The sequence below is a fragment of the Sapajus apella genome, unplaced genomic scaffold (genome assembly GCF_009761245.1).
Source record: "Sapajus apella isolate SASKATOON/1434 unplaced genomic scaffold, GSC_monkey_1.0 scaffold23, whole genome shotgun sequence".
NCBI lineage: Eukaryota > Metazoa > Chordata > Mammalia > Primates > Cebidae > Sapajus > Sapajus apella.
In genome coordinates, this window is record NW_022436963.1 from 24,015,893 (window position 1) to 24,040,652 (window position 24,760).

At 43.1% G+C, this 24,760-nt stretch overlaps 1 protein-coding gene across 1 annotated transcript in view; it reads left to right on the top strand.

The window, feature by feature from the left end:
• The window catches only part of GXYLT2 (glucoside xylosyltransferase 2), an 86,528-nt gene extending 62,451 nt beyond the window's left edge, over nt 1-24,077 (top strand). Inside the window, exons 4-7 of the mRNA XM_032290483.1 lie at nt 3,011-3,262; nt 5,644-5,767; nt 14,527-14,699; nt 22,251-24,077. Coding sequence (XP_032146374.1) covers nt 3,011-3,262; nt 5,644-5,767; nt 14,527-14,699; nt 22,251-22,433 — 732 coding nt within the window. The 3' untranslated portion in view covers nt 22,434-24,077. The remainder of the gene's footprint in view (nt 1-3,010; nt 3,263-5,643; nt 5,768-14,526; nt 14,700-22,250) is intronic.
• Nucleotides 24,078-24,760: the final 683 nt, after the last annotated feature.

The following is a 24,760-nucleotide window of genomic DNA, read 5'->3' on the forward strand; positions in this document are numbered from 1 at the left end:
CCCGGGTTCAAGGGATTCTCCTGCCTCAGCCTCCCAAGTAGCTGGGATTACCGGCACACCCCACCACACCCAGTCTTTTTTTTTTTTTTTTTTTTTGAAACAGAGTCACTCTGTCACCCAGGCTGGAGTGCAGTGGCACAATCTCAGCTGACTGCAACCTTCACCTCCTTGGCTCAAGCAATTCTTGTGCCTCAGCCTCTTGAATATCTGGGATTACAGGCACATACCACCATGCCTGGCTAATTGTTGTATTTTTAGTAGAGATGGGGTTTCACCATATTGGCCAGGCTGGTCTCAAACTCCTGACCTGAAGTGATTCACCTGCCTCAGCCTCTCAGGCACCATGCCTGACTTAGAATCTTCAAATTCTTAAAATGGATGTTAAGATAATCTTCATTTATGAAATGGCAGATGATCAGTATTTTTAATTTCATTTTAGTGGTTTGTAACATCCATTCCTTTAGTAGATGAAGAACAAAAGATAAATTCTGTAGCTAATTATGTGGGTTTCAGAATTACTCAAGTCTGAAATTTCTTTGATACTTGTATCATAGAGTATCCATGTTCATCAATTTTAAATATTGGGGATCCCAGTGGTATGTTATACTAGTCTGCTTGGGCTGCCATAACAAAATACAAGACTCGTGGCTGAAACAACAGAAATTTATTTTCTTACGGTTCTGGAGGCTGGAAGTCTGAGATCAGGGTGTCAGCATGGTCAGGCTGTGGTGATGGAGCCTCTTCCTGGCTGACAAATGGCCATCTTCTCACTCTGTCCTCACATGGCAGAGAGAGACAGAGAGACAGAAAGGGGGAGGGAGAGAAAGAGGAGAGAGAAAAGAGAGAAGAGAGAGGGAAAGGAGAGAAAAAGAGGAGAGAGAGACAGAGACAGAGAGAGAGAGAGAGACCTCTCTGATGTTTCTTCTTATAAGGGCACTGAACCCATCTTGAGAATCCAACCCTTCTGACCTCAACTAAACCTAATTATCTCCCAAAGGCTCCTTTCCAGATGCCATCACAATCACATTGTGGGCAAGGACTTCGACCTGTGAATGTTGGGGACACAGACACTCAGTCCATCAGTGTTATGGTGTTAGGATGATGTTAGGGCAGGGATCCAAGAAGATTCAAACCCTCCCTTGGTTAAGCTACCCCTAAGTTTGGGGAACAATGGCAAAACAAGGCAAATAACGCTACTACTAGGTGCAGCTTTGAAGTCTCAAATCTCTGAGCAAAACTCTAGAAAGCCAAGCAGTTTGCACAAGAGAGCTCATTCACCTAAGGTGGCTTGAGTCATCCACAGCAGAGGTCAGCAAACCACAGCCTGTGAGCCAGGAGTGGCTTTTACGTTTCAAATGGTTGAAATATCAAACGAGGGATATTTTGTGATATCTGAAAAATATAGGAAATTCAAACTCCTATGTCCTGAAATCAAGTTTTATTAGGACACAGCCACTCTCATTATTATTATCAATTATTATTATTATTATTTTGAGACAGAGTCTCTCTCTGTCACACAGGCTGGTGATCTTAGCTCACTGCAACCTCTGCCTCCCAGGTTCAAGCAATCCTCCCACCTTAGCTTCCTGAGTAGCTGGGACTACAGAAGCATACCACCATGACTGGCTAATTTTTCTATTTTTTTAATAAAGATGGGGTTTCACTATTTGCCCTGGCTGGTCTTAAACTCCTGGGATCAAGCCATCTGCCCGTCTCAGCCTCCCAAAGTACTGGGATTACAGGCATGAGCCACCACGCCCGGCCCACTCTCATTGTTTGTCTGTTATCAATGGCTGCTTTCATGCTACAACAGCAGATTTTAGGAGTTGAAACAGTGCCTGAAATATTTACTCTCTGGCCCTTTAGAGGAAAAGGTTGTCGATTGCTGATTTACAAACAAAGCTAGCCAATGACTTGCACTGCCTAACCCCAAGACCAAATCGTAGCTAAAAATATCATTTTAGGTGGGTCACAGTGGCTCACGCCTGTGATCCCAGCACTTTGGGAGGCCAAGGTGGGAGGATCGCTTCAGTCCAGAAGTTTAAGACCAACCCGCACAACAGAGTGACACCTCATCTCTACAAATAATAATAATAAATTAGCCGGGCTTGGTGGTGTGTAGCTATGGTCACAGCTACTCAGGAGGGATCGTTTGAGCTCAGGATGTTGAGACTGCAGTGAGCCAAGAGCATGCCACTGCACTGCAAGCTGGACAACACAGCAAGACCCCCATCTACAAACTATATATATGTGTGTGTGTGTGTGTGTGTATATACATATATATAGTTTTGTTTTGTTTTAAAGATAAAGCCTCCCCCCCCCCCATTAACAGTAGAAGAAGTGGATCCAGAGACAGAGAGTATTTACCCCCAAGGCTTGGTATGAGCTGGTTTAGAGATTGTCCGCTTTAGGTTGCAGTGAGCCGAGATCACACCACTGCACTCCAGCCTGGGTGACAGAGCGAGACGTCATCTCATAAATAAATAAATAATAAATAAATTAGATTGTCCATTTCAAGCTTTCTAATGCCACACTGGATGTTTCAAGGAAAAACTAAGAGAGAAAAACAAGTGGCCTTATTGGGAGATGGAAGAAGTGAGAGCCACAGTAATTTGCTGTTTTTATTCCTTTGTAAGTTCAACCCTTATCAAATATAGTCCACGGTCCTATAATTGGGCTAAACTAGACCAAGGTTTATCTTCTTTTAAGTCTCCACCTCAGGTTGCGGTGAGCCGAGATCGCGCCATTGCACTCCAGCCTGGGTAACAAAAGCGAAACTCCGTCTCAAAAAAAAAAAAAAAAAAAATCTCCACCTCTTGATCCACACTCATTCCTCAAGTCAAAGAAGAAGGAAGGAATGGGAGCTAAGAGTGGAACCTTTCCAGAATTTAGTATTAATCAACAAAGGTTGGCTAGCATTATTTACCTATCAGACCACTTCGTTTCTGACCTGTTTTTGTTTTGTTTTCTTCCCTCCTCTCCCCTTTCTACTCACTCCTTGCACACAAAGGTGATTTTAAAGGATGTGGACTCACTTCTCTACGTGGACACCGATGTTCTCTTTCTGAGACCTGTTGATGACATCTGGAAGCTTCTGAGACTGTTTAATTCCACTCAACTTGCAGCCATGGCCCCCGAGCATGAAATCCCCAAGATTGGCTGGTATAGCCGCTTTGCTAGGCATCCTTTCTATGGCTCTGCGGGAGTTAATTCAGGAGTCATGTTAATGAATTTAACTCGGATAAGAAGTACCCAGTTCAAGGTAAACGAGTGCTTTTAAAATCCTTGTTTAAAGACTGGGAGTTAGTCTTGTCAACAGTGACATTTCCAAAGTGTCAATGTGTTGATTTTGGAAATAGGTGACCTAGAACATAGGTGAGGTTAAAAGGAACCAAAGAAAAGTATTTAGAAAATTATGGAATATTTGTTTATTCAGGAAAAGCCCAGATGGCTATGGAATTTAAAGTTTCAACAGAGTTACCATTTAGGAATATTGTGTTGCATTTCTGAATTCCATAATGTTTGAACTCTTCCTACCCAGTGCTTCAAAGACTGTAAAATTTATTGGAATTACCCTGGGAATATATATGTCCTTGACGATATTTATATAAGAATATTCATGATCTCATCTTTTATCCTAGCAAAGAACTGGAAAGAACCTAAAAGAAAATCAGTGGAGAACTAGTCAAAAAAAATTATCCTCCTGGTCGGGGGCAGTGGCTCACTGCACTTTGGGAGGCCAAGCGGGCGGATCACTTGAGGCCAGGAGTTTGAGACCAGCCTGACCAACACGGTGAAACCCTGTCTCTCCTAAAAATATAACAATTAGCCAGGCATGATGCTGCACACCTGTAGTCCCAGCTACTCAGGACGCTGAGGCAGGAGAATCATGTGAACCAGAGGTTGCAGTGAGCCAAGATCATGCCGCTGTACTCCAGCCTGGGTGACAGAGATGCTGTCTCAAAAAAACAAATCATCCTTCTATTCAAAAGAATAGGTTGATCTGAAAATGAGATAATAAGATCTCTAAGAAATGTATTATATATATGAGACAGGTTCTTGCTCTATTGCCGAGGCTGGAGAGCAATAGTGCAATCATAGCCTCCTGTAGCCTTGACCTCCTAGGCTCAAGTGATCCTCCTGTCTTAGCCTCCTGAGTAGCTGGGACTGCAGGCATGCATCATCACACCCAGCTGATTTTTTTATGTTAGTAGAGACACAGTATCACTATGTTGCCCAGGCTGGTCTCAAACTCCTGGGCTCAAATGATCGTCCTGCTATGGCCTCCTAAAGTGCAGGGATGATGAGCACAAGCCACCATATGTGGCCTCTAAGAAACATTAAATGAAAGAAAATTAAATGCAGTACATCATGCTACTGTAGACTGTGATTATTTTTATGCCTTAGAAATTTCCAGAACAATTAATGGGGCATGGTGGCATGTGGCTGTAGTCCCAGCTACTTGGGAAGTTGAGATGGGAGAATCGCTTGAGCCCAGGAGTTCCAGGCTGCATTAAGCCACTGCACTCCACCCTAAACAACAGAGCGAGACCCTGTCTCTAAAAAAGAAAAGAAAGAAAGAAAAAGAAATGTCCAGAAGAATACCTAAGAGACCATTAATTGTTAATTATGAATACTTCTGGGGAAAGTGAGAATGGAATATGGAAGAATATTTTTATTTTAAAAAATAAAATAAAGTAGTGCCTAAAATCCCAGCTACTCGGAAGGCTGAGGCAGGAGAATTGCTTGAACCCAGGAGGCAGTGGTTGCAGTGAGCCAAGATCGTGCCTCTGTACTCCAGCCTGGCAACAGAGCAAGACTCCATCATTAAAAAAAGGAAAAAGAAAAGAAAGAGGTTCAGTTTCAGGCCAGGCGTGGTTGCTCACGCCTGTAATCCCAGTATTTTGGGAGGCTGAGGCAGGTAGATCATTTGAGGCCAGGAGTTTGAGAACAGCCTGGCCAATGTGAGGAAACCCTGTCTCTACTAAAAATTATTTTAAAATTAGCCAGGCATGATGGCATGCCCCTGTAGTCTCAGCTACTTGGGAGGCTGAGGCACCAGAATCACTTGAACCTGGGAGGTGGAGATTGCAGGAAACCGAGATTGTGCAACTCGGTTGAACTCCTGACCTCAGGTGGTCTGCCCACCTCCTCCTCCCAAAGTGCTGGGATTGTAGGTGTGAGCCACTGTACCCGGGCTTTTTTTTCTTTTTAAATGAGATGAAGTCTCACTCTGTCTCCCAGGCTGGTGTGCAGTGGTATGATTATGGCTCACTGCAGCTGAAACCTCCTCAGTGACAGAGGGAGACTCTGTCTCAAAAAAAAAAAAAAAACCAGGAAGGAAGGAGGGAGGGAAGAGAAGGAAAGAAGGAAGAGTTCAATTCCAGGCATAGTTTTCTGAGTGGAAGCCATAGGTTCAACTATCAGTTCCCAGTGCATCTAGTATCCGTGTGTACAGCTGACAAAAGAAATGCAATCAACAGCCCAAATTTTGTTTTGTTCTGTGCCCTGAGGATAGCAGGACCCCTCCTCTGTTTGTTTTCTTCCTCTAAAGGGAAGAAAACCAGTCCCGTCACTTTGTTTCTCGGTGGACAATATGTATTCACTTTGCTTCAGCTGTTCTGATGGTTTTCTCTTTTCCAGAACAGCATGATTCCAACAGGCCTTGCTTGGGAGGACATGTTATACCCCCTGTACCAGAAGTACAAGAATGCCATCACGTGGGGAGACCAGGATTTATTAAATATTATTTTTTATTTCAATCCAGGTAGGTTATCTTTGGAGAATGCCTTTTGTGTGGGAGCGTACCCAGCACGCCCCACGGAGCACATTCCATGCGCGGGTTGCTATTGACTAGGCTTGAATAGTGCACAGAGGAGCCTGTGTTCCCCTGCAGAATTTGCCCTTTCATCCGCCCCCCTGGGTATCTGATGGAGGCGGGGCCTTGCACTACTGACACAGAAGGCCAAATGTTGAAACCTCCAACACTGGACTTCATTTTTAGAGAAAATCTTTTAGATTTTGCTATACCATTCTTCTAAGAAGTATAGTCAAAATTGGTGTGAGGCAGAACACTACATGGAAATATTATAATTTAGGCAGGAGACCCTCTGTAGCCTAAACAATTGCTAGATTGAAGGAAATTGATTCTTAGTGTCCTTGGAGTTAAGGGACATATTCAGGGTCAAAAGATCCTAGAAAAAGAACTCAAATACCCAATTCCCTTTTGCTTTTCATCTGGGGCAAAAGATATTCTTCTTATATTGTTAGGTGGATGATTTGGTGGGGTAGAGGGAGAAAGGGAGATGAAAATTTCTGGTCTGTGTATTTCTTTTCTCCTCTTCCTTGTTAAAACTTTATTCTTATTAAAAATTAAAACTACTGGGTACAGTGTCTCATGCCTGTAATCCCAGCACTTTAGGAGGCCGAGGCGGGTGGATCACATGAGGTCTGGAGTTCAAGACCAGCCTGGCCAACATGGTGAAACCCCGTCTCTACTAAAAACACAAAAAAATTAGCCGGGCATGGTGGCAGGCACCTGTAATCCCAGCTATTGGGAGGCTGAGGCAGGGGAATCCTTTGAACCCAGGAGGCAGAGGTTGCAGTCAGCCAAAATCACACCACTACACTCCAGCCTGGGCGACAAAGTGAGACTCTGTCTCAAAACAAACAAAAAAAAATTATAACTATGTTTTCTTCTTGAGAAAGATCTTCGGGCAAAAAAAAGCAATTCTTACCCTACCCTTTTCAGGCCTTTCCTTTGCATTTAAAAACCCTAAAGTAGAGATTCCTGTTCAGAAAGACTTGGCCTGTGTTTCTATGTCACTCTTGAGACACATCCTGTGTACCTTTTAAAAAAAACAAAATTCTAGAATAAAACCCAATTTCATATAACTTTGGATCAAAAAGGATCAAATCCTGGAAAAGAAAAAAAAAATCAGGCTGATACAGAGTTTCTTGGAAAGATTCCCAGTACTAATTCAGTAGAGGAAAGGGGAATGTCTTAGCTGTTCATTTGTGGCCTTTTTTTTTTTTTTTTGAGACAGACTCTAGCTCTGTCGCCCAGGCTGGAGTGCAGTGGCACGAACTTGGCTCATTGCAATCTCTGCCTCCTGGTTCAAGAAATTCTCCTGCCTCAGCCTCCCAAGTAGCTGAGATTATAGGAGTGTGCCACCGTGCCTGGCTTTTTTTTATATTATTAGTAGTGATGGGTTTCCCCGTGTTGACCAGGCTGGTCTCGAACTCCTGACCTCAGGTGGTCTGCCCACCTCCTCCTCCCAAAGTGCTGGGATTGTAGGTGTGAGCCACTGTACTCGGGCTTTTTTTTCTTTTTAAATGAGATGAAGTCTCACTCTGTCTCCCAGGCTGGTATGCAGTGGTATGATTATGGCTCACTGCAGATTAAACCTCCTGGGCTCAGCCTCCCAGGTAGCTGGGACTATAGGTGTACATCACCACAGCAGTTATTATTATTTTTTTTTCTGGAGGGAGAGAGAGTCTTGCTCTGTTATCAAGGCTGGAGCACAGTGGCATGATCTCAGCTCACTGCAACCCCTGCCTTCCAGGTTCAAGCGATTCTCCTGCCTCAGTCTCCCGAGTAGCTGGGATTACAGGCACCCACCACCATGCCCGACTAATTTTTATATTTTTAGTAAAGACAGTGTTTTGCCATGTTGGTCAGGCTGCTCTTGAGCTCCTGACCTCATGTGATCCACCTGCCTTGGCCTCCCAAAGTCCTGGGATTACAGGTGTGAGCCACTGCACCCAGCCAAATTTTTTAATTTTTTGTAGAGATTGGGGGCAGTCTCACTATGTTGTCCAAGGTCATCTGCAACTCCTGAGCTCAAGGAATCCTCCTACCTTGGCCTCCCAAAGTGCTGGGATTTCAGGCATGAGCCACTAGGCCAAGCCTCTTAGGGCATGCTTTAATCCATTTCACTGTGACAGTAAGTCTGCATCTCTTCCTTTTTCTTCATAGGTAGGTTTCATTTTTCTTTCTTTCTCTCTCTCTCTCTCTCAATATCTCTTTCCTTGAGATGGAATCTCGCTCTGTTGCCCAGGCTGGAGTGCAGTGATGTGAGCTCACCTTACTGCAACCTCTGCCTCCCAGGTTCAAGCAATTCTCCTACCTCAGCCTCCCAAGTAGCTGGGACTACAAGTGTACGCCACCACATCTGGCTAATTTTTGTATTTTTAGTAGAGATGGGTTTTCACCATGTTGTCCAGGCTGGTCTTGAACTCCTGACCTCAGGTGATCTACTCTCCTCGGCCTCCCAAATTCCCAAAATGCTGGGATTACAGGCATGAGCCACCATGACCGGTTTGTTGTTTTGTTTTTGAGACAGAGTCTTGCACCACACCTGGCTAATTTTTGTATTTTTAGTAGAGATGGGGTTTCGCCATGTTGTCCAGGCTGGTCTTGAACTCCTGATCTCAGGTGATCTATTCTCCTCGGCCTCCCAAATTCCCAAAATGCTGGGATTACAGGCATGAGCCACCATGACCGGTTTGTTGTTTTGTTTTTGAGACAGAGTCTTGCTCTGTTGCCCAGACTGGAGTGTAGTGGCACGATCTCAGCTTACTGCAACCTCTGCCTCCTGGGTTCAAGTGATTCCCTTGCCTCAGCCTCTTGAGTAGCTGGGTTACAGTTACGCCTGCCACCACACATGGCTAATTTTTGTATTTTGAGTAGAGACGGGGTTTCACCATGTTGGATAGGCTGGTCCTGAACTCCTGACCTCAAGTGATCCACCAGCTTCGGCCTCCCAAAGTGCTAGGATTATAGGTGTGAGCCACCACACAGGGCCTTTTTTTTTTTTTTTTTTTGAGACTGAGTCTCTCTCTGTCACCCAGGCTGGAGTATGGTGGCAGGATCTCGGCTCACTGCAGATTCTTCTGCCTCAGCCTCCTGAGTAGCTGGGATTACAGGCATCCTGCCACCACACCCACCTAATTTTTGTAATTTTTGTATTACAGGCATCTGCCACCATTCCCGGCTAATTTTTTGATCCGCCCAGTGGATCACTTGAGGGAATACAGGCGTGAGTCACCACAGCCAGCCCTTTTCTTTAAATATTGTGTTTCCTGTTTGTCATATGGCTGAAACAATACGGACAGAGAGACTTACATCAGTCTGTCAGTTTGGATTCCCAAACTGAGGAATCCAAAAGATTCACACAGTTGCCTCCCCCGATCCTCTTAGCCTGTTGCTGATTATTTGAGGACATGATTAGCGAGTAAATAATACCCAGAGGCAGTTGTAAACAGCTTTGCAATTAAACAGGAGTCCCTTGTCTTTAATTGGGGCTGAAACCAGAGGAGATTAATTGCTTCTACACTCTCCATCTGAGATCCACTGAGTAAAACAGGATATTAAAAAATAATTGTGACGTTGTTCTAAATTCTGGTTCTGCACAATGTCAAGTAAATAACCAAGTTTTCTGGTTTTAGATGAGTGATTATTAGGTGGACTCCCTGATTATTCTTTGTACAGCCTGCGTTTGATCTTCCTGTTTCCCACTTTACCCAGGTACTTGATTAAACATGGGATCTTTGAACTGAGATCCAGCAAATATCCATCACATCGTAAGGTTTCTCTTCATGTATGTTGATTGCCGAATACATCCCACAAACCAGAACAAACTATATTTGAAAAAAGATTTGTCACCTTTATCCCTGGAAAGGAAAGAGGGAGACAGTATTGGCCATGGCACAGCAGATAAACATGTTTGTTGTTATGGTTCTTCAGGTTGCCATGGTTGAAGCAATGCACATAAAACCTGTAACACATATCAGGAATGTTGTCATTATTATAGTCTCTTGTAACTGATAACACCGCTTTTTAAAATGTGTTTAAAAGTCATTAGCTAGAAAGTGTTTTAAAACTCTTGCTGTAATTAGTAAATACCTGTGGGTATATAATTGCAGTGCTGGGTAATAGACTGACTTGAGAAGAGACAGCTGAAATCCTTGGGGGCATGCAGGTATCTCATCCCACAGGACATTTCCTGGCAGGTGAGCCCAGGCAGCTTCATCAAGGGGTGGAAAACTGAGTTCACACCTTTACAGGTGAGTCTGAGTCAAGAGCAGAGTTCAATGGAAGGGGTAAATCTGACAGGAATCAAAAGGGAATTCTATATAGAAAGATGTGTTTAGATGAACGCACTAGATTTCAGGGAACACAACTCCACTCAAGCCAGCTAAGTGAGGGCAGATATTGTAAGAGGCCAGGGGCAGTCTCATGACCACACGAGTCAGGTCAAGCCAGGCTTCATGAGAACTGGCCTTGGGAAGTTGCCAAGGACCAAAGCAGTTTCTTCCTCTCTCAGAGGCCTCGTGGTTTCTGTCATCTTTGCTTCTCTCCATGCCAGTCTGATTCTACCCTGCCTCTCAGACCACATTCTGTGTTTGCACGTGGCCCAGCCTGACTGTCAACCCCAAGTCAATACATCTTCACAAGTCCACAACCAATGATGATGGATCTCCTGTGTTTCTTTTTTTTTTTTTTTTAATTTTTTTCTCGCCCACCCCCACCCCTCCTGTGTTTCTTAATTCAAATTCTTGACAAAGAAAAAGAGACTGGCCCAGCCCAGCTGCAACTGAATTCTCTAATTTGGGGACCACCCTTGATCAGGCTCTAGAGGGGCAAAGACCTGTGCCATTTTCCTCTCTCAAACATGACCACATAGGTCTACTCCTTCTTCAAGGGCAATTTCTAGAAAACTGGGATGTGGGTGGCGAAGAAAATGAAACCAGCCAAGTATAAATGACAAGGCAGGGCATCCAGCTAAAGTAGAGGCGGTAAAATTCTCGCTGAAGGGAGAGAGAAGAGCTGAAATGCCCATGGAGTACAGTAGATTGTGAGTTGAGTGTGTGATACTAGGGAAGCGGGAGGAGTTCATGGGGACCTCAGGGAGCAGGACTCACTCACATGGGACAAGTCTCTTCAGTGGCCCCAGGAGTGCCTTATTCTCTTCCTGCCTGGGGTCACTGGAGCCCTGCCCTTGAGCATGCAACCACATTGTATACATTCATAGCACCAAAGCACCCAGCAACACACAGTCATGAGTGCTGCATTGTGGGGTTGACAGGCCCAATTATTTGATACTGGTATTGATCTGGGAAACGGGTAACAAATTACTATTTCGGGAGTCTGGGAAGTTCACCATCCCTGATGTAAAACACAAGAGAAAAGGACAAAAATTGTACAGTCTGTGTGAGAAGGGGCCGTGTCAACTTTATGTGTTTCACAGTGCAAGGCTCAGTGCTTTAAATGGAGTTGGTGTTCAGAAGTGTTTGGTTGAATGAATGGAATTAAGAGAAGGGAGTGAAGGGGCAAAGTGTTAATAAATGGAAGAGAAAGAGCCATAGCAAGCAACATGACCAATCTAAACTCACGAAGGCAGAAACTGGCCTTTTCTGTTATTTGCTTTGTCCACAGTGCACACAGCAGACACTCAACAAATATTCATTGATTCAACCAATCAATGTATTTACAAAAACAGGCTCAAGCAGTCCATTCAACTGGAAGCTTTAGAAGGCGCTTAAACAGCACAATGTAAATGCTCAGGTGGGCATCATTAATGAATGATGTGACGCATTGGGTGACAAAAGGAAGCAGTTGGGCTGTGGCCAGGCACAGTTAAAAAGCACTTTTAGAGGGCCGGGCGCGGTGGCTCAAGCCTGTAATCCCAGCACTTTGGGAGGCCGAGGCAGGTGGATCACGAGGTCAAGAGATCGAGACCATCCTGGTCAACATGGTGAAACCCCGTCTCTACTAAAAATACAAAACATTAGCTGGGCATGGTGGCGCGTGCCTGTAATCTCAGCTACTCGGGAGGCTGAGGCAGGAGAATTGCCTGAACCCAGGAGGCGGAGGTTGCGGTGAGCCGAGATCGTGCTATTGCACTCCAGCCTGGGTAACATGAGTGGAAACTCCGTCTCAAAAAAAAAAAAAAAAAAAAAAAAGCACTTTTAGAAGTTTTCCTTTATTTAGCCCTCACATCCAGCCTCTGCATTAAATTGCAGAAAGGTCACACAGCTCATAGAGGAGTTGTGATTCAAATCTAGATAGGGTGACTTGAGGATGGCCACCACTCCGTCCCACTTAGGGACTATGTATGTGCAAATGTTCAGGTAAATCCAAGTAAGAGAATGTCGTGGTAGAATGGAGTTCTCCTGAGAAAAGAGAATATCACAGTGTGTGTTGAGCAATCAGGAATTTGATAAAGGGTGTCTAAATGTCACTGGCCTGTAAAAGACTGAACCATGGAAACATACACAGCCTGCCAGACGGGATGTGCGACAATCACTTCATTCTTTTCTTTCCATCTTGAAGCTTATTGTAAGTAATCACTAAGCAATAATTTTTTCCATGAGACAGGAATGCCATCAACCCAATGAACAAGCACATCTTGAAGTTGCTTTTCCAATGGTTGTGGTGTTACTGATTTGTAGTAATTCTCTCTTGTGCTCTCTCACAGGGTCTTTCTCATGATCAGCAACAGACATTTGCAGAGAGCTTTGATCTATACTCCTCTGACCCCAACCTCAAAAAGCATCAAGCTGTGGAGCCAGGAAGCTAGGGGGTCATGAATACATTGCTAATTGTATAATTCTGGTCACCAAGAGGAAATTTTCTGAATCCAATAGGATTAGGGCACAGTTTCTCAACACCAGCACTATTGCTATTGTGGGAGACTGTCCTGTTCATTAGAGGATGTTCAGAGCACCCACTAGATGCCAGTAGCAGCCTCCCCGATGTGTAACAGCCAACAGTGTCTCCCTCCAAATATTGCCAAATGGCCCTGGGATAGAGGAGCGGGGAGGGGGCAAAATCGCCCCTGGTTGAGAACCACTTGTTTAGAGATGCAAACACACCTGTGTACATATGTGCACATATGGCCACAGTGCATATCGTTACCTTGGCATAGGGCGTTTTTGTCTTTGCTTTTTGCTTTGGGGTTTTTCTCTTTCCTGTTGTAGGTGGGGGATTTTTTGTTATTGGTTTTTGTTTCTGACGTAGAGTCTCACTCCGTCACCCAGGCTGGAGTGCAGTGATGTGATCTAAGCTCACTGCAACCTCTACCTTCCGGGTTCAAGATTCTCGTGCCTCAGCCTCCTGAACAGCTGGGATTACAGGCTTCCGCCTCCATGCCTGGCTAATGTTTGCATTTTTAGTAGAGACAGCGTTTCATCATGTTGGTCAGGCTGGTCTCAAACTCCTGACCTCAAGTTATCTGCCAATCTCGGCCTTCCAAAATGCTGGGATTACATGTATGAGCCACTGCACCAGGCTGAAGGTAGGGGTTTTGCTGGTTTTTTTTTTTTTTCTTTTGTTTTTGGTTTTTCTTAATCTAAAGAGGAATCTTTGCCTTAATCTTGACTCCTCTTTTTTAGATCTGTCCATTTTACTAAACCTTTCCAAAGAGTTGATTACAACTGCTAACACTATTTTTGACATTTTTGTATGTATTCTTTTTTTTTTTTTAGACAAGTTCTCACTCCATCACAGGCTAGAGTGCAAATGACATGATCATAGCTTACTGTAACCTCTAACTCTTTGGCTCAAGGAATCCTCCCATCTCAGCCTCTCAAGTAGCTTCAAGTGTGCCACCGTGCCTGGTTAATTTTCTTTTTCATTTTTTATTGTTTGTTTTCTGTTGCCCACGGTAGTGGCATGATCTTGGATCACTGCAACCTCTGCCACTTCCTGGCAGTTCTCCCACCCCAGCCTCCCAAGTAGCTGGGATTATAGGCGCCTGCCACCATGTCTGGCTAATTTTTGTATTTTTAGTAGCAACGGGGTTTCATCATGTTGGCCAGGCTGGTCTCAGACTCCTGACCTCAGATGATTTGCCTGCCTTGGCCTCCCAAAGTGCTGGGATTACAGGCGTGAGCCACTGCACCTGGCCAAGCTGCTAATTTTTAAAATTTGTATAGAGACAACGTGTCTCACTATGTTGCCCAAGCTGGTCTCAAACTCCTGGCCTCAAGTGATCCTTCCACCTTGGCCTCCCAAACTCTGGGATTACAGGTGTGAGCCACCACACCCAGCCTGTACAACTGCGAACACTATTGAACCACTACTCTATGCTTGATACCCTGCTAAGCATTTTACATGAGTGTTTAAAGTTTAATCATCAAAATCAGATAGTGGTCATATTGTTCCCAGTTACAGATAAGAAAATGAAATTATAGGAAGTTAAGTGATTAGACACTGATTTCAGTGGTTTTGAGTGAGAGAGTTGGGATTTGGACCCAGGCTACCTGATGCCTGTGTTTGCCTTCTTATTTAAGATGCTATACTTCCTTCCTTTTTTAGATGAAACCTACCTCATCACTGTGTGCCCCTTCAATTCTTGATCTCAGAATTTTGACAAATGGGGCAAACTTTTGATCTGTGAGTAAAAAATCACACTCCTGTACCTTGAAATTATGTGCTGTGTACAGGTAGCAAAAACAGTTGAATCACCTAAGAACTGGCACTGACTCTGGGCACAAATGTCTTTTTATTTTCACCACCAGAGTGTCTCTATGTATTCCCCTGCCAGTGGAACTACCGTCCTGATCACTGCATGTATGGAAGCAACTGCAGAGAGGCTGAACATGAAGGTGTCTCCATCCTGCATGGAAACCGAGGTGTCTACCACGATGATAAGCAACCGACATTCAAAGCACTCTATGAAGCAATACGGGATGTAAGTGTGTTCTTGCTGCTGTTAGCAGAACCACACAAAGCAATACTGGCACATTAGTCACCTGTCCCTTTCAAGGCCAAATATTCCCAAAACATAGAGTTATACCAGTTATTCCCAACCTCAGTCACTCTCTGTCACTATATCCACTTGCCACCTTGTACTATATCATATCTACTTGACTTATTTCCACATATACCATTCATTATCTTTTACTTAAGTACATTTACTTTAGGAGGAAATTTCTGTGTGTTTTTGTTTTTTGGCCACCTAGGCTGGAGTGCAGTGGTGGGATCTTGGCTCACTGCAACCTCCACTTCCCAGGTTCAAACAATTCTCCTACCTCAGCCTCCCAAGTAGCTGGGATTACAGGCACATGCCACTATGCCTGGGGAAGTTTTGTATTTTTAGTAGAGATAGGGTTTCACCATGTTGGCCAGGCTGGTCTCAAACTCCTGATCTCAACTGATTCACCTGCCTCAGCCTCCTAAAGTGTTGAGATTATAGGTATGAGCCACCTACTTTAGGAGGAAATTTCATGTCACAAAGACAACTCTTATGCCTTTTGCCATAGTGGAAGGTAACACATTAGGGTAAAGATTAGACAATAAAGAGAAATTGATACCATTCAGTTCTAGCTAAATATGTTACCTGGCTGCCAGCTCCAGTCTGTTACTCAATTGGGGGTCAGGGTGGTCAGTTAGGACAAGGAGCCAAACTGAAGGTAGCAGTCAAGCCTTCATTCGCTTAACTGCAGAAATTCGTGTAAGCAGCAGAGAGAGGCCCTGTCTCCTCAGTCTTCCATTTTTCTCCACCAAAGGGTACAAGATAAGAACCAAGTGGATACAGCACAGATGGCAGGAACCTTCTCACTGCCAGGGGGCACTGAAGAAAAGGTTCTTGCCTCTTTATGGACCCATGGGCCTGGGATGGGAGAGAAGAGGAGAAAATAGGGTAGGAATGCAGATATCTATATGAACATGGCTGGCTAGAGCCCTTTATGGAACTCCCTCAAGAAAACTGCAACATAGTAAGAACCCATCTGTACAAAACATTTAAAAACTAAGGCAAGCTTCATGCCTGTAATCTCAGATCCTTGGGAGGTTAAGGCAGGAGGATCGCTTGACCCTAGGAGTTCAAGGCTGCAGTGAGCTATGATTGTACCACTTCACTCCAGCCTGGGCAACAGAGCAAGATCTTGTATCAAAAAAAAAAAAAAAGAATATTTCATGACACAAGAAAACTACATGAAATTCAAATTTCAGCACTGCTAAATAAAGTCATATTGGGAACCAGTGACACCCATTCATTTATGTATTGTCATTTTTCTTTTGGTAGAGATGGGATTTTGCTTTGTTGCCCAGGCTGATTTCAAACTCCTGGCCTCAAGTAATCTTCCCATCCCAGCCTCCCAAAGTGCTAGGACCACTGAGCCATCGTGCCTGGCCATTTATGTATTATCTATGACCATGTTGGCACTGTGACAGCAGGATGATTAGTTGTGACAAAGAACATATGGTCTACAAAGCCTAAAATATTTACCATCTACTCCTTTATAGAAAATGTTTGCCAACCCCTGACATAAAACATGTAGAATTTATTAGGCTTTTTTGTTAAGAATTGAATTTCCTTAAGTTTCATGAAAAGGCTTTGGTAGCCGGGCGCGGTGGCTCACACCTGTAATCCCAGCACTTTGGGAGGCCGAGGTGGGTGGATCATGAGGTTAAGTGATCAAGACCATCCTGGTCAACATGGTGAAACCCCGTCTCTACTAAAAAAATACAAAAAATTAGCTGGGCATGGTGGCGCATGCTTGTAATCCCAGCTACTCAGGAGGCTGAGGCAGGAGAATTGCCTGAACCCAGGAGGCGGAGGTTGCGGTGAGCCGAGATCGCGCCATTGCACTCCAGCCTGCGTAACAAGAGCGAAACTCCGTCTCAAAAAAAAAAAAAAAAAAAAAAAAAAAGAAAAAGAAAAGGCTTTGGTAGAAGTGAGGTAGGGGTAAATCCCATAACATAGTAACATTTTTTTTTGTGTATAAAAATGTGCATTTACAAAAAAGAAAAAAAAAGAGACCCAGCACAGTGGCTCAAACCTGTAATCCCAGCACTTTAAGAGGCTGAGGTGGGAGGATTGCTTGAGATCAGGAGTTTGAGGTCAGTGCAGCCAACGTAGTGAGACTCCATATCTAAAAAATGAAATTGGCTGGGTATGATGGCTCACACCTGTAATCTCAGCACATTGGGAAGCTGAGGTGGGCAGATCAGATCACTTGAGGTCAAGAATTCAAGACCAGCCTGGCTAACAAAGTGAAACCCCATCTCTGCTAAAAATACAAAAATTAGCCAGGTGTGGTGGTGCATGCCTATAATCCCAGCTATTCAGGAGGCTGAGACAGGAGAATTGCTTGAACCTGGGAGGCAGAGGTTGCAGTGAGCCATGATTGCACCACTGCACTCCAGCCCGGGTGACAGAGTGACATTCCATCTCATAAATAAATAAATAAATAAAATAAACCTCAATTAATTAATTAATTTAATTAAGTAGGCCCAGTGCAGTAGCTCATGTCTATAATCTCAGCACTTTGGAGGCTGAGGCAAAGAGTTCAAGACCAACCTGGGCAACATAGTAAGACCCTGTCTCTGAAAAAATGCATCCAAAAAAATAGAAAAGAAAAGAAATGAAAAATATAAGGTATGCATTTGGTAGGGAGAGTCCTGGAGAATTCCAACTCTGAAATTCCCAGAGTTGACTAGGGGTGATGGCTCATACCTGTAATCCTAGCACTTTGGGAGGCCAAGGCAGGCAGATCACCTGACGTCAGGAGTTTGAGAGCAGCCTGACCAACATGGAGAAACCCCATCTCTACTAAAAATACAAAATTAGCTGGCTGTGGTGGTGTATGCCTGTAACCCCAGCTGCTCAGGAGGCTGAGGCAGGAGACTCACTTGAACCCAGAGGTGGAGGTTGCAGTGAGCTGAGATCACATCACTGCACTCCAGCCTGGGCAACAAGAGCAAAACTCCACCTCAAAAAAAAAAAAAAAAAAAATTCCCAGAGTTGACTACACTTTCTGTACAGGGAAAGTGTTTAGCATGCATCCAAGGAAACGTCTTTTTCTTCTGCATTTCCTGCTGTTTGGTTTTCAAAGGCTGGGTGATTTAATTATGTAGAAAATTTGTTCTGTGCTTAATGATATCCTCACATTTAAATATTCAACCACTGACTCTGGGGGCAAACTCATTCAGGAGTACAAGCAGAAGTTAAATAATACGCAGCAGCCACGCATCTATCAGAGCCACTCTCGGATTTCTTTTGTGATCTGTCACCCCTGGTTTGGATTGAGCAGTTGTGGTTCTTGAGTTACAACTCATCTTGTTTGTTTCCTGGGGGATCAGAAAGAAGGCTGAACAACTTTGTTTCATAAATGATTCTACTTAGTACATTCCATGATTTTCCTCAGTTGGGCCTAAAAATAGTTTTCATTCACATACATTTAATCAGAAAAATCACTAACCCTGACCCAAAATGTGAGTAACCATAAAGAGACTGTATCATAAAAGATGTATGTCCCCATCGTCTACAATGCTGTGAACCATTGTGTAATGGGTCAGAGCTTGCCTTTGGGCCTGGACAGACGGGTTCAAATCCCAGTTTTGTCACTTTCTGGTAATTCGCCATTAACTGTGCTCTTACCTTTCTGGGCCTCAGCTTTTTCATTTGTGAAGTGGAGATAATAAGATTATCTACCTCAAAGAAGTGTTGTGAGAATTCAACAAAATGATAGTCTTTCCACTTTTAGTACAGTGCCTGACTTACAGTGTGTGCGATAATTAGACGTTGTTTCAGCCAGGTGCGGTGGCTTACACCTATAATCCCAGCGATTTAGGAGGCCAAGGCAGGTGGATCGCTTGAGGTTGGGAGTTCAAGACCAGCCTGACCCAAATGGTAAAACCCTGTCTCTACTACAAATACAAAAATTAGCTGGGGGTGGTGGTGCATGCCTGTAATCCCAGCTACTTGGGAGGCTGAGGTAGAAGAATGGCTTGAACCCAGGAAGAAGAGGTTGTAGCGAACCAGGATTGTGCCACTGCACTCCAGCCTAGACAACAGACCGAGACTCCATCTCAAAAAAAAAAAAAGATATAAAAAAGTTGTTTTTATAACAATTTTACACTTTCCCTAGCATTTTCACATTTCTCGCTTTCTTCTTGCTTATAAACATTTTCTCTATATATATTTTTTTCTCTTTCTATCTCTCTTTGAAAATGTTCCCTCTCTTTCTATTTCTCTCTCTGTCTGTTTCAGGTGCTCACAGATACCCTACCCTGTGTGTTACATGTTTGTGTGAAAGGGCAGTGCAACCTCCCTGCAAGGAAGACATCTATCATTAGACGTTTTTTCAATAATGCTCTTGACAATCACTTATGAAGCACCTATTTTATGCAGAAACAATTCTAGTTTCTAGGAATTTGGAAGGTAATAAGATGGACAAAGCCCTAGTCTTCAAGAAGCATGTATTCTGGTGGAGGAAACCAGACAATATTCATTGAAAAAAAAAACAAAGAAAAATCCAGCCTGGGCAACATAGTGAGATGTGTCTCTACAAAAATGAATAAAAAGAAAAAAAAATTAGCCTGGTGGCACATGCCTGTAGTCCCAGCTACTGGGTGGGGAAGGGTTGGGCCTGGGGTTGGAGGATCCCTGGAGCTTAGCAGGTCAAGGCTGCAGTGAACTAGGACTGCGTCTCTGTACTCCAACCTGAACAACAGAGCAAGACTTTGCCTCTATAGGAAAAAGCAAACGAAACTGGGCGTGGTGGCAAGTACCTGTGGCCTCAGCTAATGAGGCTGTGGTGGAGGATCACTTGAGCCCAGGAGTTCCAGGCTGCAGTGAACCATGATTGCCCCTTTGCCCTCCAGCCTGGGGACACAACAAGACCCTATCTAAAAACAAACAAACAAAAATCCTCTGGGATAGTGAAAGGAGTTCAAAAGGTATAAAAAGAGTGAGCTGATGGGTCCAAAGTCCCGGGCTGGAAAGGAGCGTTCTACCAGCTGGGGCGCAGGGAAAGCTGCTTGCAAGTCCTAGACTTATCAGATGGAGGCAGCCCTATGGAATATTCCATTAAGCAGAAAGAATAACCAGGGGAAAGTCCCAGAGTCCGGAATGAATTTGGTGTACTGGAAAGACAGGAATGGCCAGGTAAGAGGAGAAAGGAAGAGAGGGGAGAGTTTACAGGTTACCTTGAGTCTTTAGAAAAAGGAAGAAGTTGGCATCTTATTCTAACCGCAGTGGAAAGCCCCTTCGGGAAAGTGATAAGCTCTGATTTATGCAAGGCATGCGAGAGTGAAAACAAAGGCTGTTTATTTGTGAGCCTAATCGCAGCCACCCAGGTGAGCAGTGGGGCTGGCATGGGCTTGCGTGGTAGCAGGAAAATGGGAAGAACTGGCCGTATTGCGGATGTGTTTTGAGATAGAGTTTACAGGACTTGCTGATGAATTGGATGAGGATTGTCAGGGGAAAGAGAGGAATTGAGGGTGATTCCAAGGTTTTGAACTATCCTGTTCCCATTACTGGGGCTACAGTGGTGAAAAGGACAGATTCAGGACTGGCCTCAAGGGATTTATCAATGGTTTTAAATTTTGTGATTAAAGAAAAGGTATGCCAAACTTGGTCTGGGACAGAACCTTCTTGTATTATGTAATCCATAATCTCCTTCTGAGAAGAAATTGGCGTCTCTAATAAACCTGTATAAGCAGTATTTCTGATGAATTTTAAAAGGATTAAGATTTGTTCTAGGAAACCAGACACCCACCTCTGCTGTTAGGCAAGAGTGTACTGACTCTTACCCAATTCTTCTTTCCTTTCTTACTAGTCTTTCCATATAAATGTCCTGACCAAGAATGGATCTTTGACTTCATCTATTAGCAGCTTTTTCCCCTTTTGACAAGATTGTAATAAAACTTTGACACGTGCCTAACCAAGTGATCTGAAAGATTTATTTTGGGAAATACTGCTCATAGACATATTCCATGAAAAAAACATAAGATTTTTAAAAAATGATGATCTCAAAAGCCCAATATTAAGATAGTAGTAAACAATCACTAATATTTGGTACCTGAATTATTAAAATATGGTTTATTGCCAATAAGTTTTACTAGTAATTGCTAAACTCTGAACTTCATGGGATTACCATAGACATACCCTAAAGTTTCTTCATTAAGATTACTTTTTTTTTTGAGAAGGAGTCTCACTCTGTCACCCAGGCTGGAGTGCAGTGGGACGATCTTGGCTCACTGCAACCTCTGCCTCCCAGGTTCAAGCAATTCTCTTGCCTCAGTCTGCTGAGTAGCTGGGATTACAGGCATGCACCACCACTACCACCATGCCCAGCTAATTTTGGTATTTTTAGTAGAGACAGGGTTTCACCACGTGGGTCAGGCTGGTCTCAAACCCCTGACCTCGTGATCCACCCGCCTCAGCCTCCCAAAGTGCTGGGATTACAGGCGTGAGCCACTGCACCAGCCTAAAATTACTTTAAAGGCAAAAAAGATTAAGAATTTATTGTTTTGTTGCAGTAGATTTCAAGTGAGTGAAGTCTTAAGTCTTGCTTCTACTCAGCATAAACATACTATATATAGACTTTCCTGGCTTTAGAGATGTTTCATTTTTAGATTGTAAGGACCTTAAGGACTCAAATAAATCTTTTTTTTTTTTTTGAGACAGAGTTTCACTCTTGTTACCCAGGCTGGAGTGCAATGGCGCGATCTCGGCTCACCGCAACCTCCGCCTCCTGGGTTCAGGCAATTCTCCTGCCTCAGCCTCCTGAGTAGCTGGGATTACAGGCATGCGCCACCATGCCCAGCTAATTTTTTGTAGTTTTAGTAGAGACGGGGTTTCACCATGTTGACCAGGATGGTCTCGATCTCTTGACCTCATGATCCACCCGCCTCGGCCTCCCAAAGTGCTGGGATTACAGGCGTGAGCCACCGCGCCCGGCCCTTCAAATAAATCTTTATATTTTTATTTTTATTTATTTATTTTTTTAAAGATGGGGTTTCACCATGTTGGCCAGGCTAGTCTTGAACTCCTGACCTCAGGTGATCCACCTACCATGGCCTCCCAAAGTGCTAGGATTACAGGCGTGAGCCACCGCCCCTGGCAAATCTTTATATTTTTAAAAATTTATTACTATTCTTTTTTAATGAGACGGGTCCTTCCATGTTGCCCAGGCTGGTCTCAGCCACTGGGCTCAAGTGGTCCTCCTACCTTGGCCTATCAAAGTGCTGGGGTTACAGGTGTAAGCCACCATGCCTAGCCTTTTTCTTTTTAAAGAGGTAAAAAAAACTGAGGTTCAGAGAGTTTAAATGACTACCTGAGGTTGCACGGCTGAGACAGGATTTTAATTTAGATCTTCAAAGGTCTTTTCACTTGTCCAAACCTGTGCCTGTGTGCTTATCGTAATTCTTGTGTCATTTCTTAGTAAAAGTGGTCTGCATCTAAAATGGTATTTCCGTTACTAAAATAAACTTTTTTTTTGTCATCTTTCAGTTTCCCTTTCAAGACAATCTCTTTCAATCCATGTATTACCCCCTTCAGCTGAAGTTTTTGGAGACTGTGCACACTTTATGTGGACGAATCCCGCAAGTTTTTCTGAAGCAAATTGAGAAAACCATGAAAAGGGCTTATGAGAAACATGTCATCATCCATGTTGGCCCCAACCAGATACACTGAACGTTTTGTCTTGCTGCAAGTCAACTAGGTGTCTTGTGACCAAGGAAATATTGATCTTTAAGCTGCCTGGGTCTTTTTGTGTGAATATTTAATGGTGCTTCACGACTGTTGAGTTTTTAAAAACCTTGTTAAATTTTGCCAAATCAGTTGCTCCCAAAAGGGAATATGCTTTTCTTTATTTTTTTTCTAAAATGCTATTTATCTCTAAAAAAAAAAAGACTATTATGCATTTAACATTGTTTAAGCAGGTTGAGCTAGCTGTGAAAGTAGCTTTTGTGAGCCTTCCAATTCCTAAATGTCTGAGACCATTTCAGTGGCACCTGAGGTGTTATATTGAGACTTTCTATGCAACTGACTCCCCACACCCATGTTATAAAAGTAATACACACTTGTGAAACAGACAGACACACTTGTAGAGCATATGGGTTAATGGCTCAAAATCAAGATTAGATTAGCCATAATCCTGTTGACCAGTGGAAAAAATTGTTTCTGTTTTAATGCGGTTCCTTCCAGCCTTTTTTCTCTACTTTTGCATTTTCCACTCTAACACACATCTAAAACAGGTAATCTTAGTAAAAGCTGGACGTCTTGCTGAGATATTTATGTAGGGGACTAAAATATTAGACAAGATGATTATGCGTACAGAATTTTATTTAAAATACATCTGAGAGGAGCATTCAAATTTCAACTACTTGAACAATGTTAAAGGATGAAGCATATATCTAGGGGTATTTCTTTTTCTTTCTTTCTTTCTTTTTTTTTTTTTTGAGATGGAATCTTACTCTATCACCCAGGCTGGAGTGCAGTGGCATGATTTTGACTAACTGCAACTTCCCCTCCCAGGTTCAAGTGATTCTCATGCTTCAGCCCCCTCCCCAGTAACTGGGATTACAAGTGTGTGCCTCCACACCTGGCTAATTTTTGTATTTTTAGTAGAGACACAGTTTCACCATGTTGGCCAGGCTGGTCTCGAACTCCCGACGTCAAGTGATCCACCCGCCTCAGCCTCCCAAAGTGCTGGGATTACAGGTGTGAGCTACCGCACCCAGCCAATCTGAGAGTATTTCTAAAGAAAAAATTGTTTTGATTTGTGGAGGTCTAAATCGTAATAAATTTCTATGTAACTATTGCTTCTGAAAGGAAATTCAGTAATTTTTGTGTTTACTGCAGACAAAAACATTTGATCTGTTAGTCATGAGTAGATGTGGTCATCTCTCTTTTTTAAACTCTTGGGCAATGGGTGGAAATCAGAGACCAACTTCAAATTTAATGTGTACAGAATAAATAGTTCAGCTTCTTCTATTGGCAAGAAAATTTAACTTCCTACCAGCCTTAGAAAGTTCTCTTTAAACAATTTCTTTCCCCCTAGGATTACCCAGCTGGTCTATAATCACCTCACTGTAGTGGAGGAAGTTGAATATTCTCTTCCCCAAAGGGATCTGGCTTAACCCCTAGTTGCTCAGATAGTTGGTATCAGCGTACCAATTTTTTGCATAATGCTTTATTTTTCTCAAATGACTTTTGCGTAAATGATCTTCTTGATATCTGCAACAGTCTGGTAGATTTAGTAGGGGCCTGAATCATCTCTATAAGGTAAACAAGGAAACTGTAACACAAAGAAACATAATATAATTGCTATTCTGTCTGTTCTGTAAGGCATACAAGTCCATGTATGATGCATCTTATTTACAGAGAAATTTTTGGAAATTAAAATATTAAATACCTTTTGTTACATAGAAACGATGATCTGAAAGTATAAAATGAAAAATATTATCTTGTTGATGTAAATGTGATATCCTATATATTAGAATCCAGTAAGATATCATGGGTGCTATATTAACAAAAAAAGTCTTACCCTGAAAAAAATAGATACGAAAATCTCAGCACTACACAGAACTGTATAGATGTCAGTCAGTTTTGGTAGGCAAGGTCATTATAGTAGTGACAAATTTAAATCTAAAATTTTAGGGTAATGCTTTCCTTATGATCAGTTGCCCTGTGATTTGTTATTTTTGTTAAGGAAAATACCATTACGATGGGAAACTCTTATTTTTGATGTTATGTTTTATGTTTCCTTATTTGACCACTAGAGGTGGCATCATTCTTTTGTAACTTTAGTACGAGGCCTTCCATTTGTGATATGGACATGTAGAGATGGAGCAATTTTTGAATTGTCTTTTGCATAGGGGAAAATGCATCTTACATACCCATAAATTGGGTGTTAGTGAAAGAGCCAGAATGGAATGTTATTTCCTAATTCCATCGCAGTTTCCTTTCTACTTATTCAGAATGGCCAGTGAAACACTCAAATGGCACTCAGATTTGTT